The sequence below is a fragment of the Pristis pectinata genome, chromosome 35 (genome assembly GCF_009764475.1).
Source record: "Pristis pectinata isolate sPriPec2 chromosome 35, sPriPec2.1.pri, whole genome shotgun sequence".
NCBI lineage: Eukaryota > Metazoa > Chordata > Chondrichthyes > Rhinopristiformes > Pristidae > Pristis > Pristis pectinata.
The window spans coordinates 6,730,743-6,753,321 of NC_067439.1; the positions used below are offsets into that span (position 1 = coordinate 6,730,743).

General features: G+C 48.7%; 1 protein-coding gene across 1 annotated transcript; it reads left to right on the forward strand.

Moving 5' to 3' along the window:
- The first annotated feature begins 629 nt into the window (after window positions 1-629).
- On the forward strand, window positions 630-21,829 carry qpctla (glutaminyl-peptide cyclotransferase-like a). The gene is made up of 7 exons (XM_052044394.1): window positions 630-932; window positions 4,142-4,288; window positions 9,353-9,640; window positions 12,020-12,181; window positions 16,458-16,557; window positions 17,414-17,530; window positions 19,575-21,829. Exons 1-7 carry the CDS (start codon window positions 747-749, stop codon window positions 19,718-19,720), a joined length of 1,146 nt encoding a protein of 381 aa, XP_051900354.1. The 5' UTR covers window positions 630-746; the 3' UTR covers window positions 19,721-21,829.
- Window positions 21,830-22,579: the final 750 nt, after the last annotated feature.

A 22,579-nucleotide genomic window follows, 5' to 3' on the forward strand; every position in this document is an offset into this window, starting at 1 on the left:
TAAGAAAAGGAACCAGATGACACAGCTTCAGTGACCCTGGTTCGATCCTGACCTCTGGTGCTGTGTGGAGTTTGCACGTTCTCCCTGTGACCGCGTGGGTTTCCCCCCGGGCGCTCCGGTTTCCTCCCACGTCCCAAAGACGTGCTGAAAAGTTAATTAGCCGCTGTAAATTGCCCCTAGTGTTTGGGTGAGGGGGGGGGGGGATGGAGGTAGTTGATGGGCATGTGAGAGAGATGAGGTGCAGAGGGAAGATGTGGCAGACTGAAGATTGTGCTCTGAGAGCTAGCATGGACTCAACGGGCCAAACGGCCTCTGGCGTTGTCAGGAAATGCGAGGAAGGGGAAAAGAAAAAAGAACACGAGGATAAATACTTATAAAAGAAAATACAGGACTGGGCTCAGAAGAAAGGGGCGAATAACATCCTCTTGCAGCGAGTCAGCATGAATTAGATGGGCCGAACTACTGTCATTCCGTACTGAAAGTGAATGCATGCTAATCCCGAACAGGGCGTTGTTCTGATTCACTCGTAACTTTTTGCAGATGAATGATAATATTTTACGCTCTTCCTGCAAAATCTGTCAGTCAACAAAGGGGTGGTGGCTTTTCCTAGGGTACACCCACTCCGGGGATGTCATCATCCGGCGTCGCCTCTTTGGGGCAGTAGATTGGGGCTGAGGAATCATCCTGGAACTGACACGTTCCTGTATATATTCGCCGGTGCAAAATGTGACCCCCTTGCACCCATCATGTCTAAATCAGCGCGGAATTTCCGCGCCTCTCGCCCAGAGAAGCGCTCCGGGGTGGGCAGGTTGCCCTGGGTTATCATCCTGCTCTCGGCTTCGTTGGTTCTTGCGGTTCTGTGCATTATCCGGGGGCTTTGTTTCACTTCTAAGCAGCCCGATGTAACACAGGCGGATTGGAGCCAGCGGAAGGTACGTGGCCTCCCATATGTAACCTGAAATTGCAACAATGTGACCTGAAATTGCAACAATGTTACATGAAAATTGCAACAATGTTGCATTAACCAATCAAACTGCAGCTCTGGGTGATTTTTTTTCAAATTAATTTCGCCTCTGTTGCATAAAGATCGCTTTATTTTACCGATTTGAGTTGTAAGTTCCGATTTATCATGTGTTTGATATAAAACAATTTATTGGGAATTCTGTCAGTTAAATGCTGAACGTGAGTTTGCAACGTGTCTAATCTCGACTGAGGGTTTGTGGTCTGAAAACATGTCGCTCAGTTTTTAGATTTTAGGTGTTCTGGCTGCGTTTTGGAGTCGTAGAGTGAGCACGGAAACAGGCCCTTCTGCCCAACGCGTCCATGCCGACCAAAATTCCCAACTAAGCCAGTCCCATTTGCCTGCGTTTGACCCATAGCCTTCTCAACTTTTCCTATCCGTATACCTGTCCAAATCTCTCTTAAACGTTGATTATTGCACCTGCCTCAGCCACCCTCTGGCAGCTCGTTCCATCTCCCCACCACCATCTGGGTGAAGAAGTTGCCCCTCAGGTCCCTTCTAAATCTTTCCCCTCTCACCCCGAGTTTTAGACTCCCCTATCCCGGGAGAATGACTGTGACCATTCACCTCGTCGATCCCTCTCTATAAGGTCACCCCTCGGCCTCCTTTGCTCCAGGGAAAACAGTCCCAGTCTCTCCTTGTAACTCGAGCCCTCCAGTCCCAGTAACATCCTCGTGAATCTTTTCTGCACCTTTTCCGGCCTTATTATCCCACTCAAACGATTATTAAATTTTATTAATAAATTTTATTATTAAGTTTGCAGTAACTCAAATTAATGCATCCGCGCGTCCAGTTGAGTTTGTTGCAAGCAAATAAATTGAAACGTGGTACAAATCTTTCTTTCTTTTTACAATATTTTTATTAATTTTGCAAAGAAAATACAGAGTACATGAATCAAAAAGAAAAAATACTACTAAGTACATTGTGTTAAATCATACTTGAAGTCACAATAGTCTATATTAATTACACACATGATAATTAATAATGAATAAATTGGAATAATTTTATTATAAAAAAAATCTAAACCCACTACCAAGACCGGAGCTGTTTCGTTTAAAAAAAAGGACAAGGAGAAACCCTTGACACATAACGATATCAGTCAATATCTGTGCTTTAGCCACCAGATCAAAGATTTTGGAAATAGTTGAATAAAGGTCCCCACAGTGTTTGAAAGTCTAAAATCTTTGAATGGGTGACGGCTATTAGGAATATTAGGACAGACTTGAAGAGCTCAGGAAATTGGGGGGGGGGTCCCAGTACACAAGATATTAGAAGCAGCAGCTCAAGTGAATAAGGGCGTTAATAAAGAAATTAGAATACTGGGTTTTCTGAAAAATATATAGTAAAATGAAATATATGATTTCTTTATTGGTCACACGTACATCAAAACACACAGTGAAATGCATCTGTTGCGTAGAGTGTTCTGGGGGCAGCCCGCAAGTGTCGCCACGCTTCCGGCGCCAACATAGCATGCCCATAACTTCCTAACCCATACGTCTTTGGAATGTGGGAGGAAACCGGAGCACCCGGAAGAAACCCACGCAGACATGGGGAGAACGTACAAACTCCTTAAGACAGCGGCCGGAATTGAACCTGGGTCGCTGGCGCTGTAAAGTGAACCCTGTATACCCTATAGTAATTTTTTTAATCATGCATTTCAAAATGTCCCAACTGTGTGACAATCAATGCACCAAAATGTAGCAGCAATTCGACCAGTTAAACTACCACAAGTTTTTATTTCTGTATCTGTGGAAAGGTTTTGACAATATGCAATATGCATAGTTTTACGCAATTTGTGTTCAGTTATTTTGCAATGAGGAACTGCAAAGCAAGATGTACAGTTTTTAAAGCAAAAAATAAGGCTTTTTTTGTTAGAACAGGTAGGAAACAAAAGCTGCAGATGCTGAAAATCTGAACTAAAACAGACAATGCTGGAAACACTCAGCAGGTCAGGCAGCATCTGTGGGAATGTGGGGAGAATAAGTGTGGCTGGGTTTATTCTCATTGGAGCATAGGAGGCTGAGGGGTGACCTGATAGTGGTTTATAAAATTATGAGGGGCATAGACTTTTTCCCAGGGCAGGGGAGTCCAGAGTGAGAGGGCGCAGGTTTAAGTGAGAGGGGAGAAATTTAAATGAGATCTCAGGGTTATGTTCATCATACAGAGGGCTGTGAATGTTGGTTTATTATTGTCACTTGTACCGAGGTACAGTGGAAAAACTTGTCTTGCATACTGATTGTACAGGTCAATTCATTACACAGTGTATTGAGATAGTACAGGGTAAAACAATAACAGAATACAGAGTAAAGTGTCACAGCTACAGAGGAAGTGCAGTGCAGGTAGACAATAAGGTGCAAGGTCACAACAAGATAGATTGTGAGGTCAGAGTCCATCTCATCGTATAAGGGAATCGTTCAATTGTCTTTTCACAGTGGGATAGAAGCTGTCCTTGAGCCTGGTGGTAAATGCCCTCAGGCTCCTGTATCTTCTACCTGATGGAACGAGCTGCCAGTAGAGCTGGTGGAGGCAGATACAATTGCAACATTTAAAAGGCATTTGGATAGGAAAGGTGTAGAGAGGTGTAGCTCCTCCCTTTCAACCATTTGGTTCTTGAACCAACCGGCACAACCCTAATGACAACAGTTTAGCAACACTGTGACCACTTTGCACTAAAATGCACTTTTCTTTTGTTCTAATTGTGTTCTTTCTTGTAAAAATTGTGTATGATTTATGTTTTTCTTGTGAATGCTGCTTATCTGATGCAATGTGCCTGTGATGCTGCTGCAAGTAAGTTTTTCACTGCACCTGTGCACACATGGATTTGTGCAGATGACAATAAACTCGACTCTGTCTTTGGGATCCAGTCCTAACATGGACAAACATGACGCATAGATGGGCAGAATGGTCGATGTGGACAAGCTGGGTTGAAAGGCCCATTGCTGTTCTGTGTGCTACTTTACAATACAGGCCCTTTGGCCCACTCCATCCATGCTAACCATCAAGTCCTATCCATACTAATCCTATTGACCAACACTCGGTCCGGAGTCTCCAGACCCGGTTGATTCAGACGCTCGGCTCTGTCGAATGTGAAGCTAAATTCTGTGCGCTATTTTCAAACAGCTCGACCACAAACCGAAGAGCATCATGTCCAGTCAGGTGAGGCACTTTGCCTCGCTCATCGACTCCCATCGCCTGTGGAATGTGTTTCTGGTGCCGATGCTGATTGAGCGATACCCAGGGTCAGAAGGCATTGAATTCGTCCGACAGGTGGGTCCCCAGTTAAATTGTCTCTTTTTTGAGTTGTAGCATTGGTGTTACAGGGGCAACTTTCACGTGCTATAGGTGAGCTCTTGATCTCCCAATCTACCTCCTCGTGGCCCTTGCATTTTATTTGCCTGCGACAGCAAGAAACTGCAGAGTGTTGTGGACACAGCTCAGCACATCACGGAAACCAGCCTCCCCTCCATGGTCTACACTTCTCGCTGCCTCGATAACACAGCCAATGTAATCAAAGACCCCACCTACCCCAGTCATTCTCTCTTCTCCCCCCCCTCCCATAGGGCAGAAGATACAAAAGCCTGAAAGCACATACCACCAGGCTTAAGGGCAGCTTCTAGATAAGATAAGATCTTTATTAGTCACATGTACATCGAAACACACAGTTAAATGCATCTTTGTGTAAAAGGTCTGGGGGCAGCTCACAAGTGTTGCCACACTTCTGGCGCCAATGTAGCATGCCCACGACTTCCTAACTTGTACGTCTTTGGAATGTGGGAGGAAACCAGAGCACCCGGAGGAAACCCACACAGTCGTGGGGAGAACGTATAAACTCCTTACAGACAGCGGCGGGAAAGGTTATTGAACGGTTCCCTAGTACAATAAGATGGACTCTTGACCTCACAATCTACCTTGTACCTTATTGTCTACCTGCACTGCACTTTCTCTGTAGCTGTGACACTTTATTCTGCATTCTGTATTGTTTTACCTTGTACTACCTCGATGCACTGTGTAATGAATTGATCTGTATGAACGGTATGCAAGACTAGTTTTTCACTGTACCTCGGTACAAGTGACAATAATAAACCAATTCCAATTATTTGTCTACCTGCACTGCACTTTTTCTGTAACTCTAGTGCAGGACTAGAGTTGTTGCCAGGACTACAGGGCCTGAGTTATAGGGAGAGGTTAGGTCTTTTATTCCTTGGAATGTAGGAAAATGAGGGGTGACCTTGTGGAAGTGTTTAAGATTGTGAGAGGCATAGGTAAGGTGGACGTTAACAGTCTTTTCCCCAGGGGGCATAGGTTTAGGGTGAGAGGGGAAAGATTTAGAAGGTTCCTGAGGGGCAACTTTTTCCCACAGAGGGTGGTGAGTATATGGAATGTGCTGCCAGAGGAAGTGGGTGAGGCAGGTACAATAGTATCATTTAAGAAGCACTTGGATAGGTACACGGAGGGCCGGGGCTTAGACGGATATGGGCTGAATGCAGGAAATTGGGACTAGTTGGTGGGCACCATGGTCGGCATGGACTGGTTGGGCCAAAGGGCCTGTATCCATGCTGTATTGCTCTGTGACTCTATATCCTGTTTTTACTACTTCAACTTACTTGTGTATAGCATGATGTGTTCGAGGAGTGTGACCGTTAACCGTTAGATCCACGTGTGAAGGAAGGAGTTTAATTAGCATTGAAGAGTTGCTATGTAGGAGGGGCACTCACTCCTCAAACAGCCAGCGTTCACAGCCACCATTGTGAGAGACAATATCTTCAACATTGTGGTGTTGTTTGCTCTGTTTGCCGCTGGCTCAGGATTGGAAACTACAGCCCGCTGACAGTGCCATCCCCCAAGCCACACTGACACACAATGTGTGGGCTCTGAATGTGAGCAGCTAGTGCCAGGTTGATGGGTCAAATTTCCTTGGGACTCCCTCAGCATCACTGATATCAGGTCGTTTTATAATTCTGCCTGGATGACACACAAGCAATAGCTTTTTGCTGTATCTCGGTACATAAGAACATAAGAAATAGGAGCAGGAGGAGGCGGCCATCTGGCCCGTCGAGCCTGCTCCATCACTCTTGGTTGATCTGGCCGTGGACTCAGCTCCACCTCCCTGCCTTTTCCCCATAACCCTTCATTCCCCTACGATGCAAAAATCTATCTAACTGTGCCTTAAATATATTTAATGAGGTAGCCTCCACTGCTTCCCTGGGCAGAGAATTCCACAGATTCACTACTCTCTAGGGAAAAGCAGTTTCTCATCTCCGTCCTAAATCTACTCCCCCGAGTCTTGAGGATATGTCCCTAGTTCTAGTCTCACCTACCATTGGAAATAACCTTCCTGCCTCGATCTTATCTGTCCCTTTCATAATTTTATATGTTTCTATAAGGTCCCCTCTCATTCTTCTGCACTGATGGTACATGTGACAGTAATAAACCAATACCATTTGTCCCCTGATTGGCATAAGAATTTCAGATTGGACAAAGCCTGTATTTTGGTTCTAACATTTGGGTCACACCCCAATACTCTGTTTAGCAGAAGCTATCCCTGAACAGTTTGATAGTCCCGCATTGGAACAGCAGTGATCTGATGTGGACCATGGTTGAGAGCTTCAAGTTCCTAGGAGTGAACATCACCAATAGCCTGTCCTGGTCCAACCATGTAGAAGTCACGGCCAAGAAAGCTCACAAGCACCTCGAATTCCTCAGGAGGCTAAAGAAATTCAACTTGTCCTCGTTGATCCTCACCAGCTTTTATAGATGTATCATAGAAAGCATCCTATCCGGATGCATCACGGCTTGGTATGGCAACTGCTCTGCCCGAGACTGTCCACACCTCTCTACAGTTTGTTGCACAGCTCAGCACATCACGGAAACCAGCCTCCCCTCCATGAACTCTGTCTATACTTCTCGCTGCCTTGGTAAAGCAGCCAGCATAATCAAAGACCCCACCCACCCCAGACATTCTCTCTTCTTCCCCCGTCCCATCAGGCAGAAGATACAAAAGCCTGAAAGCATGTACAACCAGGCTCGGGGACTGCTTCTATCTGGCTGTTACAAGACTATTGAACGGTCCCCTAGTACGATACGATAGACTCTTGACCTCACAATCTACCTTGTTATGGCCTTGCACCTTATTGTCTGCCTGCACTGCGCTTTCTCTGTAAATGTGACACTATATTCTGCATTCTGTTATTGCTTTTCCCTTGTACTACCTCAATGCACTGATGTGATGAAATGATCTGTATGGATGGCATGCAAAACAAAGTTTTTCACTGTACATCGGTACATGTGACAATAATAAACCAATTTACCATTCTCATTTCACATGCAGGAGTTCCTTGGTGCATGCGAAGGATTACATTCCAGGAAAACATCTGTTGAATGAAATTTTGTAATTTGAAATAATTGGGCAAAATGCATACTGGTTGTTTCAGTACTGTGTATTCCCATGTGGGAGAGTTAGGTGTGATATCTGTTGTAATGAAGATTAGCTTTGTAAATCAAGGACGTACCCCGCGGAGTCCAGGCTTTGTAGCAGAAATCCATCAGTCGAACATTTGTAAATCGAGAAATTATTGTAATGCAAGTTATTGTGTGGTTCAGGTTAGATTACAAAAGTAAAATTAGCATCGGAAGTGGGATTCTACCGAAACAAGAAATCCCTTTCAGAAGTATAACAGATTCCGATCTTCTCCAGTTACCATGTATTTAAGGTGTGATCCAGACGGAAGGTGCCCCCGAGATTTATTAATGAATTCTGGGAATTTGTATCGATTGGCATTGGGAAATCGGGTGGGTTTTCTCTACGATTCCGGGGTCGCTCAGCCTGTGGGAGGCAGACTTCCTGGGGAAGGCAGCAGTTTCATTGAAGTGTGTCTTCTGGAAAGCAACATTTTGGGATGTAGTGTGAGAGGAATTGGAGAGGTGTGAATTCCTGCAGATTGTCTGAACTTGCTGCAAAAACCTAATTTTCATGGCATTTCTACCCTGTGTATGTGTGCCTCTGACAGTAAACTTGAACTAGATCAGTCATAGTCATACTGGATGGAAGAGCAGACTTCAGAAGCTGAATGTCTGGTTTTTTTTGTTGCATTTAATGAGTTGGGCATACTCCACTGATCTGTGCTGCACCGTGTGTGATGTGCAAAGTTGCTGGTCGCCTTTATTCTTTGGGCTGAGGTAACTCTGGTTGAGGATCAAATTGCCTGGTTTGCAATGAAGGAATGCGTCCCAGACATAGTGTTCCCAGTTGCCTTTCAGTGACCTCTGCTGGACCTTCTGTGGTATTGCTGGTTGAGGGTTGGTTTTGGACTCCAAGTCAAAATCAGAATCAGATTTATTATCACAGGCTTGTCTGACGTGACGTTTGTTGTTTTATGGCAGCAGTACAGTGCAAAGACATCAAATTACAAAAATAAATAAATAGTGCAAAAAAGAAAGGAATAACGAGGTAGTATTCATGGACTGTTCAGAAATCTGATGGCGGAGGGGAAGAAGCTGTTCCTAAGATGTTGGGTGCGGGTCTTCAGGCTCCTGTACCTCCTCCCCGATGGTAGTAACGTGACGAGGGCATGTCCCAGGTGGTGAGGGTCCTTAATGATGGATGCCGCCTTCTTGAGGCACCACCTCCTGAAGATGTCCTTGATGGTGGGGAGGGTTGTGCCTGTGATGGAGCTGGTTGAGTCTACTGTGATCTGGCATATTGGAGCCTCCATACCAGGCGGTGATGCAATCAGTCAGAATGCTCTCCACTGTACAGCTATAGAAATTTGTGGGAGTCTTTGGAAACATACCAAATCTCCTCAAACGTAACAGAGTAGAGCCACTGGCATGCTGTCTTTAAGATAAGATTTCTTTATTAGTCACACGTACATCGAAACACTCGGGGAATGCATCTTTTGTGTAGCGTGTTCTGGGGGCAGTCCGCAAGTGTCGTCACGCTTCCGGTGCCAACATAGCATGCCCACAACTTCCTAACCCGTACGTCTTTGGAATGGGGGAGGAAACCGGAGCACCTGGAGGAAACCCACGCAGACACGGGGGGAACGTACAAACTCCTTACAGACAGTGGCCGGAATTGAACTCGGGTCGCTGGTGCTGTAAAGCGTTACGCTAACTGCAACGCTACTGTGTACGAGAAAGAACACAAAGTTCATTGCAGTGCAAGTACAGCCTCCTGCAGTCGAATATCTCCTGCTGAATTTCACACTCGGGTCAGACGGGGGCTCCAGGTTACACGGTGTGCCTGAGATTGGATGGGGTAGAGGGTTTGGGTCCTGCGTTGTGACGGTGTTTTGCTCTTGTTTCCCCCCCCCCCCCCCTCCGCCCCCACAGCACATCAGAGGGTACATGGAGTCGCTGTCTGCCCGCTGGACCTTGGAGCTGGACACGTTCGAGGACAGGACCCCTCTCGGCAGGCGAACCTTCTCCAACATGGTGGCCACCCTCGACCCCTCGGCCCGCCGGCGACTCGTCCTCGCCTGTCACTACGACTCCAAGTACTACCCCCCCGACGATCGGGGGCGGGTGTACGTGGGGGCCACCGATTCCGCGGTACCGTGCTCCATGATGCTGGAACTGGTGCACTCGCTGGACAAGGAGCTGGTCAAGCTGAAGGACAGGGTAAGTCGTACAGCAGGGAAACAGGCCCTTTGGCCCATTGAGTCCGTGCTGACCAACAAGCACCCATTTACACCCACAGAATCTTAGAAATGTACAGCACAGAAGCAGGACCTTGATGCCCATCTACACTACCTGCTTGCATTAGGACTGTATCTTCTGGCATCTTCTATCCAAGTATCTGTCCCAACGCCTTTTAAACATTGCAGAACATAGAACAGTACGAGCCTGAGGGCACGTACCACCAGGTTTAAGGACAGCTTCTACCCCACTGTGATAAGACTATTGAATGGTTCCCTTATACGATGAGATGGACTCTGACCTCACGATCTACGTTGTTGTGACCTTGCACCTTATTGCACTGCACTTTCTCTGTAGCTGTGACACTTTACTCTGTACTGTTATTGTTTTTACCTGTACTACCTCAGTGCACTCTGTACTAACTCAATGTAACTGCACTGTGTAATGAATTGATCGGTATGCAAGACAAGTTTTTCACTGTACCTCAGTTCAAGTGACAATAATATACCAATACAGCACAGGAACAGGCTCTTCAGCCCACAATGTCTGTGCCAAACACCATGCCAAATTAAATGAAATCTCTTCTGCCTGCACATGGTCCATAATCCCTCCATTCCCTGCATATTCACGTGTCTGTCTAAAAGCCTCTTAAATGCCTCTATCATATCTGCCTCCACCTCGTCCTCTGACAGCTTGTTCCAGATATTCACCACCCTCTGTGTGAAAAATGTACCCCTCAAATCTCCCCTCCCCTCTCACCTTAAACCTGTGCCCCAGACTGCTCTGCCCAGGGGAAAAGATTCTATCAGTCCCATCTCTGTCCATAATAATCTTATAAACCTCTTTAAAGTCACTCCTCCGCTCCTGTCCCATTTACACTAACCCTGTTTTATTCTCCCCACATTACCATCAACTCCCCCCAGATTTTACCCCTCTCCTACACACGAGGGGCATTTTAGAGCAGCCAATTAACCTACCAACCTGCACGTCTTTGGGATGTGGGAGGAAACTGGAGCACCCGGAAATTTACGAGGATGTTGCCGGGACTTGAGGGACTGAGTGGTGCAGGGAGGTTGAACAGGTTGGAACTTTTTTCATTGGAGCTTAGAAGAATGAGAGGTGATCTTATAGAGGTGTACAGAATTACGAGGGGCATAGACAGGGTGAACGCACACAATCTTTTTCACAGGGTTGGGGAATCAAGAACTTAGAGGGCACAGGTTTAAGGTGAGAGGGGGGAGATTTACTAGGAACCTGAGGGGCAACTTTTTCACCCAGAGGGTGGCCAGTCTATGGAACGAGCTGCCAGAGGAAGTGGTTGAGGCAGGTACATTAACAACATTTAATAGAAATTTGGACATGTACGTGGATGCGAAAGGTTTAGAGGGATATGGGCCAGATGTGGGTAAATGGGACCAGCTTAGATGGGCATCTTGGTCAGCATGGAGGAGTTGGGCTGAGGGGTCTGTTTCCATGCCAGCTGTAACCTAGGGGAAACCCATGTGGCCACAGGGAGAACGTGCAAACTCCACACAGACAGCATCAGCAGTGGTCAGGATTGAACCCAGGTCTCTGGAGCTGTGACACAGCAGCTCTAACAGCTACACCACTGCGTCTCCCACTCTTGTCTCAGGTCCTCAAAGTCAAGGTCGAGTTTATTGTCATATGCACAAGTACATGTATGCACTGATGCAATGAAAAACTTACTTGCAGCAGCATCACAGGCACATAGCATCAGATAAGCAGCATTCACAAGAAAAACATAAATTATACACAATTTTTACAAGAGAGAACACAATTGGAACAAATGAGAAACGAAGTCCAATTTAGTGCAAAGTGATCACAGTGTTGTTAAACTGCAGTAATTAGGGTTGTGCAGGTTGGTTCAAGAACCGAATGGTTGAAGGGAAGTAGCTGTTCCTGAACCTGGTGGTGTGGGACTTCAGGCTTCTGTACCTCCTGCCCGATGGGAACTGCGAGAAGATGGCACGGCCCGGATGGTGGGGATCTTTGACGATGGATGTTGCTTTCTTGAGATAGCATCTCACGTAGATACCACTGGTGGGGAGGGGTGTGCCCATGATGTATTGGGCAGAGTCCACTACTCTCTGCAGCTTCTTGTGTTCCTGTACATTGGAATTGCCGTACCAGACCATGATGCAACCAGTCAGGGCACTTCCAGCAGTACATCTGTAGAAGTTTGTTAGAGTGTTTGGTGACAAGCCAAACCTCCTGAGAAAGTAAAGAGGCTGGCTTGCTTTCCTTACGATTGCATCTATATCCAGCACCCTACAGTGGGTCTTGAACATGTCCTCAAGGCCAAGTTCGCAGTAGTAAATTTTATTCACCTCTCTTGTACAGAGGCAGGATCTGACCCTCCAGCTGCTGTTCCTGGATGGAGAGGAGGCTCTGGTCAGTTGGACCCCCACGGACTCTCTCTATGGATCCCGCCACTTGGCTGAGCGGATGTCAAGGACCAAACACCCAGAGAACACCTCCAGCACCACCCTGATCGACTCTGTGGTGAGTTCTCTGTCACCAATGGGATGTGGGTATCATTGGCATCTCACTGCCCGTCACTAACTGTCCTTCAGGAGGTGCTGAGGGGGACAGAGTTGCAGGACTGCCTAGTGACGGTGGTGGTGTGTGGCCATGCATCGGGATTCGGGTTGTAACGTCGGATTGGGGTGGTGCGTCACCTCAGGGAACCTGTAGCCGTGAGGTTCACTTTGCACAGGATGGTGTGGAGAGAGGTGAACGTGTACCCACCCTGGGAGCCAAGTCGAGTCAAGCTTACTGTCATGTGCACGAGTACGGTGAGGTACAGGTACAGTGAAAAACTTGCTCGTAGCAGCATCACACGCACGCAAGTACAGACGATGCACAGAGTATAAATTATACTGGACAGTGAAGAGAGAAAAAAACTGCAAAAACAAGACCTTGGTGCAAAAAATAGACACAACCAGAGACAAGTCCACAGTAGCGCAAGAGGTGGTCTGTAGTGTTCCATTGCTGAGGTAGGGTTAGGGTTGTGCAGGTTGGTTCAAGAACCAGATGGTTGTAGGAAAGTAGCTGTTCCTGAACCTGGTGGTGTGGGACTTCAGGCTTCTGTACCTCTTGCCCAAAGGTAGCAGCGAGAAGAGGGCATGACCCGGATGGTGAGGATCCTTGGTGGTAGATGCCACCTTCTTGAGGCAGCGCCTCCTGTAGATGCTGTCAGTGGTGGGGAGGGCTGTCCCCTTTGCTGGACCGGGCTGTGATCGCTGCTCTCTGCAGCCTCTTGTGTTCCTGTGCGTTGGAATTGCCGTACCAGACCTTGATGCAACCGGTCCGTGTTAGATTGGACATTTGTACGGAGTAAAGCTTCCTCTACGTATCCTTTAAATCTAAATAGTTTTGATTTTAGCTTTTATACTGAAGTCCCCATTTTGTGTGTGTGTTCGTTCCCTTCAGTAATATCATTAGCAACAAAATTAAATTAAAATATTGTCCTTGGTGTTCAGGTCGTCCTCCAGCTCTTGTGGTTCCACTGGTCATGAAAATTTCAGTCGAACCCTCTCTAGTGCACTCCCTCTCCATGGGAACCAGGACACAAATATTACCTCAGAAGAGGGGCTGGCAGTCAGCATGGACAGAACCCTCGATGGCTTGCAGGATCTGTGAAAGGTCACAAGGAGCAGATGGACGTCCCTTGACCGATCTGCCACGTTCCGTCCACACCGAGAGCTATCAGATCGGGACTGTGTACAGTTTTGGTCGCCCTCTTATAGGAAAGACATTATTAAACTAGAAAGAGTACAGAAAAGATTTACCAGGATGTTGCCTGGACTTGGGGGCCTGAGTTACAAGGAGAGGTTGCACAGACCAGGACTTTATTCCCTGGAACATAGGAGATTGAGGGATGACCTGATAGAGGTGTATAAGATCATGAGGGGCATAGACAGGGTGAGGGCACATAGTCTTTTCCCCCAGGGAGGGGGTGCTGAAAACAAGAGGGCATGGGTTTAAGATCAGAGGTGAGAGGTTTAAAAGGGACATCAAGGGCAGCTTCTTCACACAAAGGGTGGTGCATATTGGGAATGAGCTGCCAGAAATAGTGATTGAGGCGGGCACGTTAGCAACACTTACAAGCCATTGAGATAAGTACATGGATAGGAGAGGTTTAGAGGGCTTTGGGCCAAACGTAGGCAGATGGGACTAGCTCGCTGGGCAACACCATTGGCATGGACGAGTTGGGCCAAAGGGTCTGTTTCCATGCTCTATGACTGTGGGGTTGAATGCATCAAGTTTATTGTCATCTGCACAAGTACATATCTGCATAGGGGCAATGAAAAACTTACTTGCAGCAGCATCACAGGCACATAGCATCAGATAAGCAGCATTCACAAGAAAAACGTAAATTATACACCTTTTTTACAAGAAAGGACACAATTGGAACAAATGAGAGTCCAATTTAGCACAAAGTGATCATACTGTTGCTAAACTGTAGTGATTAGGGTTGTGCCGGTCAGTTCAAGAACCGAATGGTTGAAGGGAAGTAGCTGTTCCTGAACCTGGTGGTGTGGGACATCAGGCTTCTGTACCTCCTGCCCAATGGTAGCTGCAAGAAGATGGCAGGGCCTTGATGGTGGGGATCCTTGATGATGGATGTTGCCTCCTTGAGGCAGCACCTGCTGTAGATACTACCTGAAGTTCTCGGTGGCTGCAATCTCCCACATTCTATGTACACTCGGAACACTGACTCCTCCAGGCCACAGGTCCCATGAATCTGCTTCAAGGTCTGTTGCAGGAGAGCCCCGTGGAAATCCCTCAATCCCAGTATGCAGGAGCGGTAAACCCGCCTGCGCCATTCCACAGTGCACGTGCCTCGGGGACTTCTCGAGCCGCTGGTCCCTCAGCGCACCCTCTTCCTTGTGCACCTGCCGCAGGGCTGGGTCCTCAATGGCTCGACCCAGACGGAACTCCAAGCTGAGGGCCCCCTCAAGACCTCCGATCTCGGACCTCCGCCCCTTGGTTGTCCCCATCGCGTGCTCGTGACGGAAGAGACGAATGCGTATCTTGCCCGCGTCCCACCGTAGCCACGAGGGGGGGAAGCCCTCCTTCCTTCCTCCTCCAGTCAGTTCAGAACCAATGGAACGGATCCCAGAGTCAGTTGTTGAAGTGCCAGTACACGGACCCCTCCCACGTGCCCAGTGGGATGAGCTCTGCCCTTGCCCTGTTGTGGTCAGAGCTCAGCACTAGATGCACGGAGGCTGCTGAGATACAGGAGACATACACCTACAATGTACAGGCAGTTGATTCGAAAGCCTCCGAATCAGGTTTATTATCACTGACTTATATGACATGAAATTTGTTGTTTTGCGGCAGCAGTACAGTGCAAAGATATAAAATTACTATAAATTACAAAATAAATAGTGCAAAAAAAAAGGAACAATGAGGTAGTGTTCGTGGGTTCATGGACCGTTCAGAAATCTGATGGCGGAGGGGAAGAAGCTGTTCCTGAATCATTGAGTGTGGGTCTTCAGGCTCCTTTACCTCCTCCCCCATGGTAGTAACGTGAAGAGGGCATGTCCCGGGTGGTGAGGGTCCTTGGTGATGGACGCTGCCTTCTTGAGGCACCATCTCTTGAAGATGCCCTTGATGGTGGGGAGGGTTGTGCCCGTGATGGAGCTGGCTGAGTCTACAACCCTCTGCAGTCTCTCTTGATCCTGCGCATTGGAGCCTCCATACCAGGCGGTGATGCAACCAGTCAGAATGCTCTCCACCGTACATTTGCAAGAGTCTTTGGTGACCTACCAAATCTCCTCAAACTCCTAATGAAGTAGAGCCACTGGCATGTCTTCTTCGTGAGTGCATCAATGTGTTGGGCTCCTGTTCCAGACCTCCAGGTGAAGGCGTTGGAGCCGGGATGGAGAATTCCCCAGGTGTCCACCGTCAAAGGAGCCAACCAGCTCCCTCTCAACGTCGCAGCCCCACCCCAGTGACCTTCCAGCCTCTCCTGCCTCCCCCAACTATCCTCCTGCATTTGGACACCAACCTTGTTACCTGAGCTAGACCTACCTCTGTTTCAGCAGTAAAATCCTTTTCCTTCCTCCCTCCCACTGGCAAACTGAATGGAAAACTGCAGCTCTCTCCACCTCATCGCTCCTCCAGAGGTCCTGCACACTGCCCACAGCAGCAGCTCTCTAATTGGGGGATTGGGAACACCAAACTCCAATCAGCCTAGATCTGTCCCTGCCCTGGGAGTGTGTGACGGGACAGTGTAGAGGGAGCTTCACTCTGTGTCTGACCCACGCTGTCCCTGCCCTGGGAGTGTGTGATGAGACTGGATGTCATGAACTTTCTGTTGCATTCCTTCATCCAGTTGTGCAGTTGACCTGTTAAATGTTGGACTGATGTCTTCCCGTTCCCCACCTCTCCAGTGTGGGCACCAGAAGATGAGTGGGGGCACCCTCAGCTCTGAGTGACGGGCTTCTGACAGCAGGCAGTCCGGGTGACGGTTCCGTTGGAGGTACCCTCTTCAGGATACGATGTCAAACTGGGGAGCAGGAAGGGTCCCGAGTGTCACGGCCAACATTCACCCCGTGCTCGAGGCCCGTTGGTATCACATTTTTATTTGTGGGATCTTGCTGTGCACAACGCTGCTGCATTTCCTGCATTATAGTGGTGGGTAAGCCTTGAGAGGACTGGGTTGCCTATGGAACACTCATAAAGAGCTACGGATACTTCTAGATAGGGTGTTGGACAGGAACCTAGGGTGTTGATTCCTCTAACTTTGACCAGTTTTTGTCTCTCACAGGACTTGTTCGTGCTGCTGGATCTCCTGGGTGTAGGCAAGCCTATCTTCTTGAACCACTTCAGGAACACAGCCCGCTGGTTCAATCGGCTGGTCGGGATTGGTACGGGACTGTCTCCTTGAAACTTTGCCATGAGCTCGTTTCCCTCCTCCCCTTGGAGGGTCCGATTTTTTTGCTCCCACCACACCCCCAACGGGGAAATCCTATCGCATCCCTTCCTTTGTTCAAGGGAAGGTTCTTGCGTGCACACCCAGGCTGTGGGTACATGGCAGGCTGCTCAACGAGGAAGGGCATCACCGTACAGCTGTACCAGCCTTGTGAGTCCAAACCAAAATGGAGGGTCTTTCAACTGACCTGCAGATGAGGGAGAGTAGAGGGAACTCTGGACAGAGGCAAAAACCACTTTGAAAGATGATACAGAGACTGCAGATGCTGGAATCTGGAGCAAAAAAAAACCGGAGGAACATCTGTGGAGGGAAATGGGACATTCGAAGATCTGGGTCGCGATCCTTCAGCTGGACTGAAAGACGGGGGAGATAGCCGGTGTGAAAAGGTGGCAGGTGATAGGTGGATCCAGGTGAGGAGGGGAGAGTGGGAATAGCGACAAGAGGCTGGGAGGTGGAGCGGACCAAGGGCTGGAATCTGATAGGGGAAGGTGGGACCATGGAGGTGGGGAGGGCAGAGGGCAGATGGTGTGGGAGGGGAAAGTGAGATGGTTGTGCTGGGGTGGGTGTAGGAGTAACTGGGTAGATCAGGAGGAGAGAGAGAAGGGACAGAGAGGGAGCTGGTTACCTGAAACTAGAGAATTCAATGTTCTTGCCATCAGGTTGTAGATTCCCCTGGTGACATGTGAAGGGCTGCTCCTGTTCCCCATTGAGTTTGTAGACTGGTCAAGGCTTGGGGACTATATTGTGTGTGTGAGTGTGTGTTTCACTCTAATTCTCCTCTTTCTCTCCAGAGAAGAGGCTCCATAGGCTGGGTCTGTTGCAGCTCCATCCAGTCGAGGTGGCATACTTCAACGGCGACACGTATTATGCGCCCATCGAGGACGACCACGTTCCGTTTCTGCAGAAGGGTAATGGGCGCGGTGTACCTGCGCCGGGAGTCCAGCGCTGTCTGTCTGCCTGCCTCTGATATGTCGGAGGGAGGGGTCCGCATTCTGTGAGGTTGGCGCGGTGGTTGGCACTTTCACAGCTCCAGCGATCCCCGGTTTGATCCTGATCTCGGGTGCTGTCTGTGTGGAGTTTGAACGTTCTCCTAGGTGCCCTTGTTTTTCCTCGCACATCCCAAAGATGTGCTGGGAGATTAATTGGTTACTGCAAGTTACCCCCTAGTGTAGATAAGCAATAGAAAGAACCAAAGAGGTTCATAGAGCGATACAGCACGGAAACAGGCCATTCGGCCCAACTTGCCAATGCTGACCTAGATACCCATCTAAGTTAGTCCCATTGTCTCTAAACCTTTCCTATCCAGGTACCTGTCCAAATGTCTTTTCACTGTTGTTATTAGTTGATGGGCACGTGTAGGGGAGAGAGAACAATGTGCGGGGAGGTGAAGAGAGTGGGAGTGGGATTGCTCTGCTGGGAGCTGGCACGGACCCAATGGGCCAAATGGCCTCCTGTGTTGTAGTGAGTCAGTAACACTGTTCAGTGCTGGTTTCCCATTCCACCGTCCTGACATTTGCATTAGTTATCTCCAGTATTGCTTGGGAATTCTGGATCACGTGGGGATGGAGGGAGTGAGTCCTAGGGTTATACAGCACGGAAACAGGCCCTTCAGCCCAACTCGTCCATGTTGCCTACCCGAGCTAGTCCCACTTGCCCGTGTTTGGCCCATATCCCTCTAAACCTTTCCTATCCATGTACCTGTCCAAATGTCTTTTAAACACTAATTGTACCTGCCTCTACCATTTCCTCTGGCAGCTCGTTCTACGTTCCCACCACCCTCTGTGTGGGGGAGAAACTTGCCCCTCAGGTCCCCTTTAAATCTTTCCCCTCTCACTTTAAACCTCTGCCCTCTAGTTTTAGACTCCCCTACCCTGGGTTAAAAAGTCTGTGACCGTTCACCTTATCTACGATCTTCATGATTTTGTAAACCTCTATAAGGTCACCCCTCAGCCTCCTACACTCCAGGGGGAAAAAGTCCCAGCCTATCCAGTCTCTCCTAACTCAAGGCCCGGTAACATCCTCGTGAACCCAGCCTTTCCAGCTTAATAACATTCGATTATAAATATTATTCAGCATTAGGGAAAGATCCACAGGTTTTGCAAGAAAAGTTCAGTTAAAACCAGTGAGGCCGGGCCCTCAATGGGAACCGGATCCATATTGATACTCATGACTGGGATTCCCCTCTTGCCCAAAGAGTGCTGTGTATGACAGACTTTAACCCTCACAGGAACGTGTCAAATAGCTGAGGTTTTCCTATAAATGTGGAGGTGAGATTTAATGAAAAAGGTTAAGAAAAATGTGTTTTGGTGGAACACAAGGCGTGAAGGAAGTGGAATAAGCTTCACCGCACCAATCAGGTAGTCTCCAACCTGATGGCAGCAACATCGGTTTCTCTAACTTCTGGTTAACCCATCCGTCTTCTTTTCCCCCTCCCTTTTCTCCCCCCATTCCTGTGGCCCCCTCACCTCTTCTTTCCCCTCCCTCGCCCTCATGCCCTGCCCATCACCTATTTCCCCACCTCCTTCCCTTTTATTCCATGGGCCGCTGTCCTCTCCAATCAGATTCCACCTTCTTCAGCCCTTTGCCTCTTCCACCAATCACCTCCCAGCTTCTCACATCGCCCCAGCTCCCCCCCCCCCCCGCTCCTGGACTGGCCTGTCACCTACCAGCTCGTTCTCCTCCCCCTTCCCCCTACCCTTTTATTCTGGCTTCTGCCCTCTTCCTCTCTGGTCCCGGTGAAGGGCCTTGACCCAAAACGCTGACTGTTCATTTCCCTCCGTAGATGCTGCCTGACCCGCCGAGTTTCTCCAGCGTTTTGTGTGCATCACACACCAGTTCGTCAGGTTTTTGGCGAGGCAGCGGATTTGGGGATTGGTGGCAGCTGCAGAGGCATTGGCCCCTTTAGTGCCGAAGGTCCATGTGGTTCTCACAGCTCTTGTGTTTGGTTTCCAGGAGTCCCCATCCTGCACCTGATTTCCACGCCGTTTCCCTGGGTCTGGCACACGATGGAAGACACGTCTGAGAATTTGCATCCACCCACAATTGAGAACCTGTGCAAGATCCTGAGCATCTTCGTGGTGGAGTACCTAGGACTATAACAACAAGCACACCGTGGCTCTTGTGAGGCAGTGGACTTTGGACGCAATCAAAGGAGTGACCTCCCTCCGTGTAAAGAGGCAGAGTCTTCGGTCCAACTGTACTGCAGAGAATATACACTGAACACTTGACCGTCTACACAGTCTCATTGGGCAGAGAATTGCTCAACTTGTCCCACAACAGTGAAGATTTGAGTCTTTCTTAATTGACAGTTGCATGTAACCACTCCTCAGGTCTGTCTGATGTGAATGGCCGTTTCATTCCCTGAGCCCTCTCGTCACGTGTTTTATTTTGTCTCAAATTCTTTGTTTCGTGTGTATGAATATTGTCACATGCTGTGTGTGTGGGTGCGTCTCTCTCTCTCTCTCTCTCTCTCTCTCTCTCTCTCTCTCTCTCTCTCTCTCTCTCTCTCTCTCTCTCATCTCCTTTTAACCTCTTCCGCCCCCCCCCACCCCCCCCCCCCACCCCCCCCCACTCAGAGTACCATCATGGCATGACGTGGTGTCTCTGTTCAGTGTGTGTGCAGTTCTGTGTCTGTCTGTTGTGAGGGGACCATCTCAAAGCAGTGCAGAGGGACGGCAGCTGATGAGGGGACTCCGGGGAGGAGAGGGTCGCTGTGCCTGACACTCTTGCCAGTCCTGCCCTTGGCCACTGATTTCGAGGACAGTTTGTGGCCTCGCCTCCTGTCTCGACCACCCCTCATCCCTGGAACCCTTTGAAAGTGCCGGATTGACCATTGTTTACCTGATTATTTTCTCTCTGCACTGACACAGTGTGCAGACGCCCTTCGTACCATTACCAGGGCTCCTGACTCCTTCACTGTTATCCCCCACCCCTTCTCGTTGGTGACACCTGCCCCTTCTTCCCCCTCGTGATGCTGGTTGTGAGCCCCCTATGCTTACGAGGGCCTTGGGGAAGGGAAGTGACTCGATAGCGGGAGTGAGGTACTCTGATCTCCTGAGTTAGCAGGTCCTGCACCAGGATTGTGTCATTAGCCGGACCGATGTGACCTTGCAGTCACCATCCTTTTAATTGAAACCCCTTCTGTCTGCTGAGCATCTGGTGCCGCCGTCTGACGAAGAATTGGTGTCTCCATCTTCAAACCTGCACCCCCTGGCTCTTTGTGGGATCTGACTGTGCACACAGTTGGCTGACATTTTTGCCAGTATACCGGAAACCTCCACCTTTCACTACAAAGGGGTTTGAGGCCTGTGCGTGACAGCCACTCCCTGGTCCTCTACGAAAAGAGGTCGTGGGGTTGATGATCAGTCATACAGCATGGAAACAGGCCCTTCGGCTCAACTGGTCCATGCCGACCAAGATGCCCGTGTTTGGCCCATATCTCTCTAAACCTTTCCTATCCATGTACCTGTCCAGGTGCCTTTAAATGTTGTTAATGCACCTGCCTCAACCACTTCCTCTGGCAGCTCATTCCATATACTGACCACTTTCTGGGTGAAGAAGTTGCCCCTCAGGCTCCTATTAAATCTCTCCTCTCTCACCTTAAACCTGTGCCCTCTAGTTCTTGATTCCCCAACCCTGGGAAAAAGACTCTGTGGATTCACCCTATCTGTGCTCCTCATGATTTTATACACCTGTAAAAGGTATTCCTGTCTGATTCTTGGTGATATTTTTTACACCCTAAGAGAAGTCTTCAGTCCAACTAATGGTTCATAATTAATTTAACATAGCCATTTGATTGGTGCATATCAGGAGAATTTCCCAGGCAGGACAAGTCCTCTCAGCAGAGGTGGCACTAGGGAAAGTTGGCAAAGCCTTGCCCTTGGTGCCAGGGCCATTTCCAGAATCTACCCACTGGGGCCCAAGCACAAGAGCAGGCTTGATGTGATGCCTTCTGCAGTCGAATGGCCTGTTGACACTTGAACTTACACTTGGAGTGGTGTCTCTTGGGATCTGTATGGACAGACATTGATCTTTTGGGGAACGATGCCACTGGGCAGCTCTGTAGTTATGGTGTCCTGGTACCCAAGGAAGTATCAAAGGACCCTGGAGCTCGGGGCAAGTGGTAGGAGGGTGATCTGGTCTCCAGTACCATTGATGGGTGTGTACGTGTCTTAAAGTGAGCTGTAATAAATGTTTATACGTACTTACAGAGCTGTACCTATGGAGTACAGACTTTGGGCAAGGTGTGATTTTGTTTTAAGCGTTAGATGTTTCTAACCTTGTGTATTTTATTTGGAGCAGTAAATGAGTAGCCTGTCAAGCAGTTGGGCAACAGGCTAGAAATGGTTGGCTAGCTCAGAACCTGCAGCGCCCAGCAAGACAAGCCTGAGGGTTCTGCTAAGGCACAGCATGTTGTAACACAGTAAGCAGTGCCCACTGGAGTCGGTGGGGGAATTCAGTGATGTAAGAGCAATGGGGCAATTAATTTCTTTAAATTTAATTGCATTGGGGCAGGGATGTCAGGGCAGTGTGTGGGAGCTGATGGAAACCATTGTGGTCCATGGCAGCCACATCAACAACAAATGGTAGCATCTCAAGGCACTTTGGGAATGGTAGCATCTCAAGGAACTTTGGGACAGAGCTGATGAGCTGGAGTCCAAGATTCGGAATGCTTCAGGGAAGGGGAAAATTTAGCTAGACCCTTCCTTCCAGGGGGCAGTTAGATTCCTTGGATTAAGCACGGTAGGTCAGTCAAAAGGGAAGACTAGTGAGGAAGGTGTGGGGATCCAGAAAACGCCATCGGAGGGACTTCAACCCTTCTAGGTGAGCACTTCTTGTGAACTCTGTAGACGAGGGCAGAGAACGCAGGTAGAATAAGCAAACAGCAAAGAACCATGGTACAGCAGCATTCAAGTTGGCAAAGTGTTCATTGTTGTGGCATTTATACCCTGGGCACA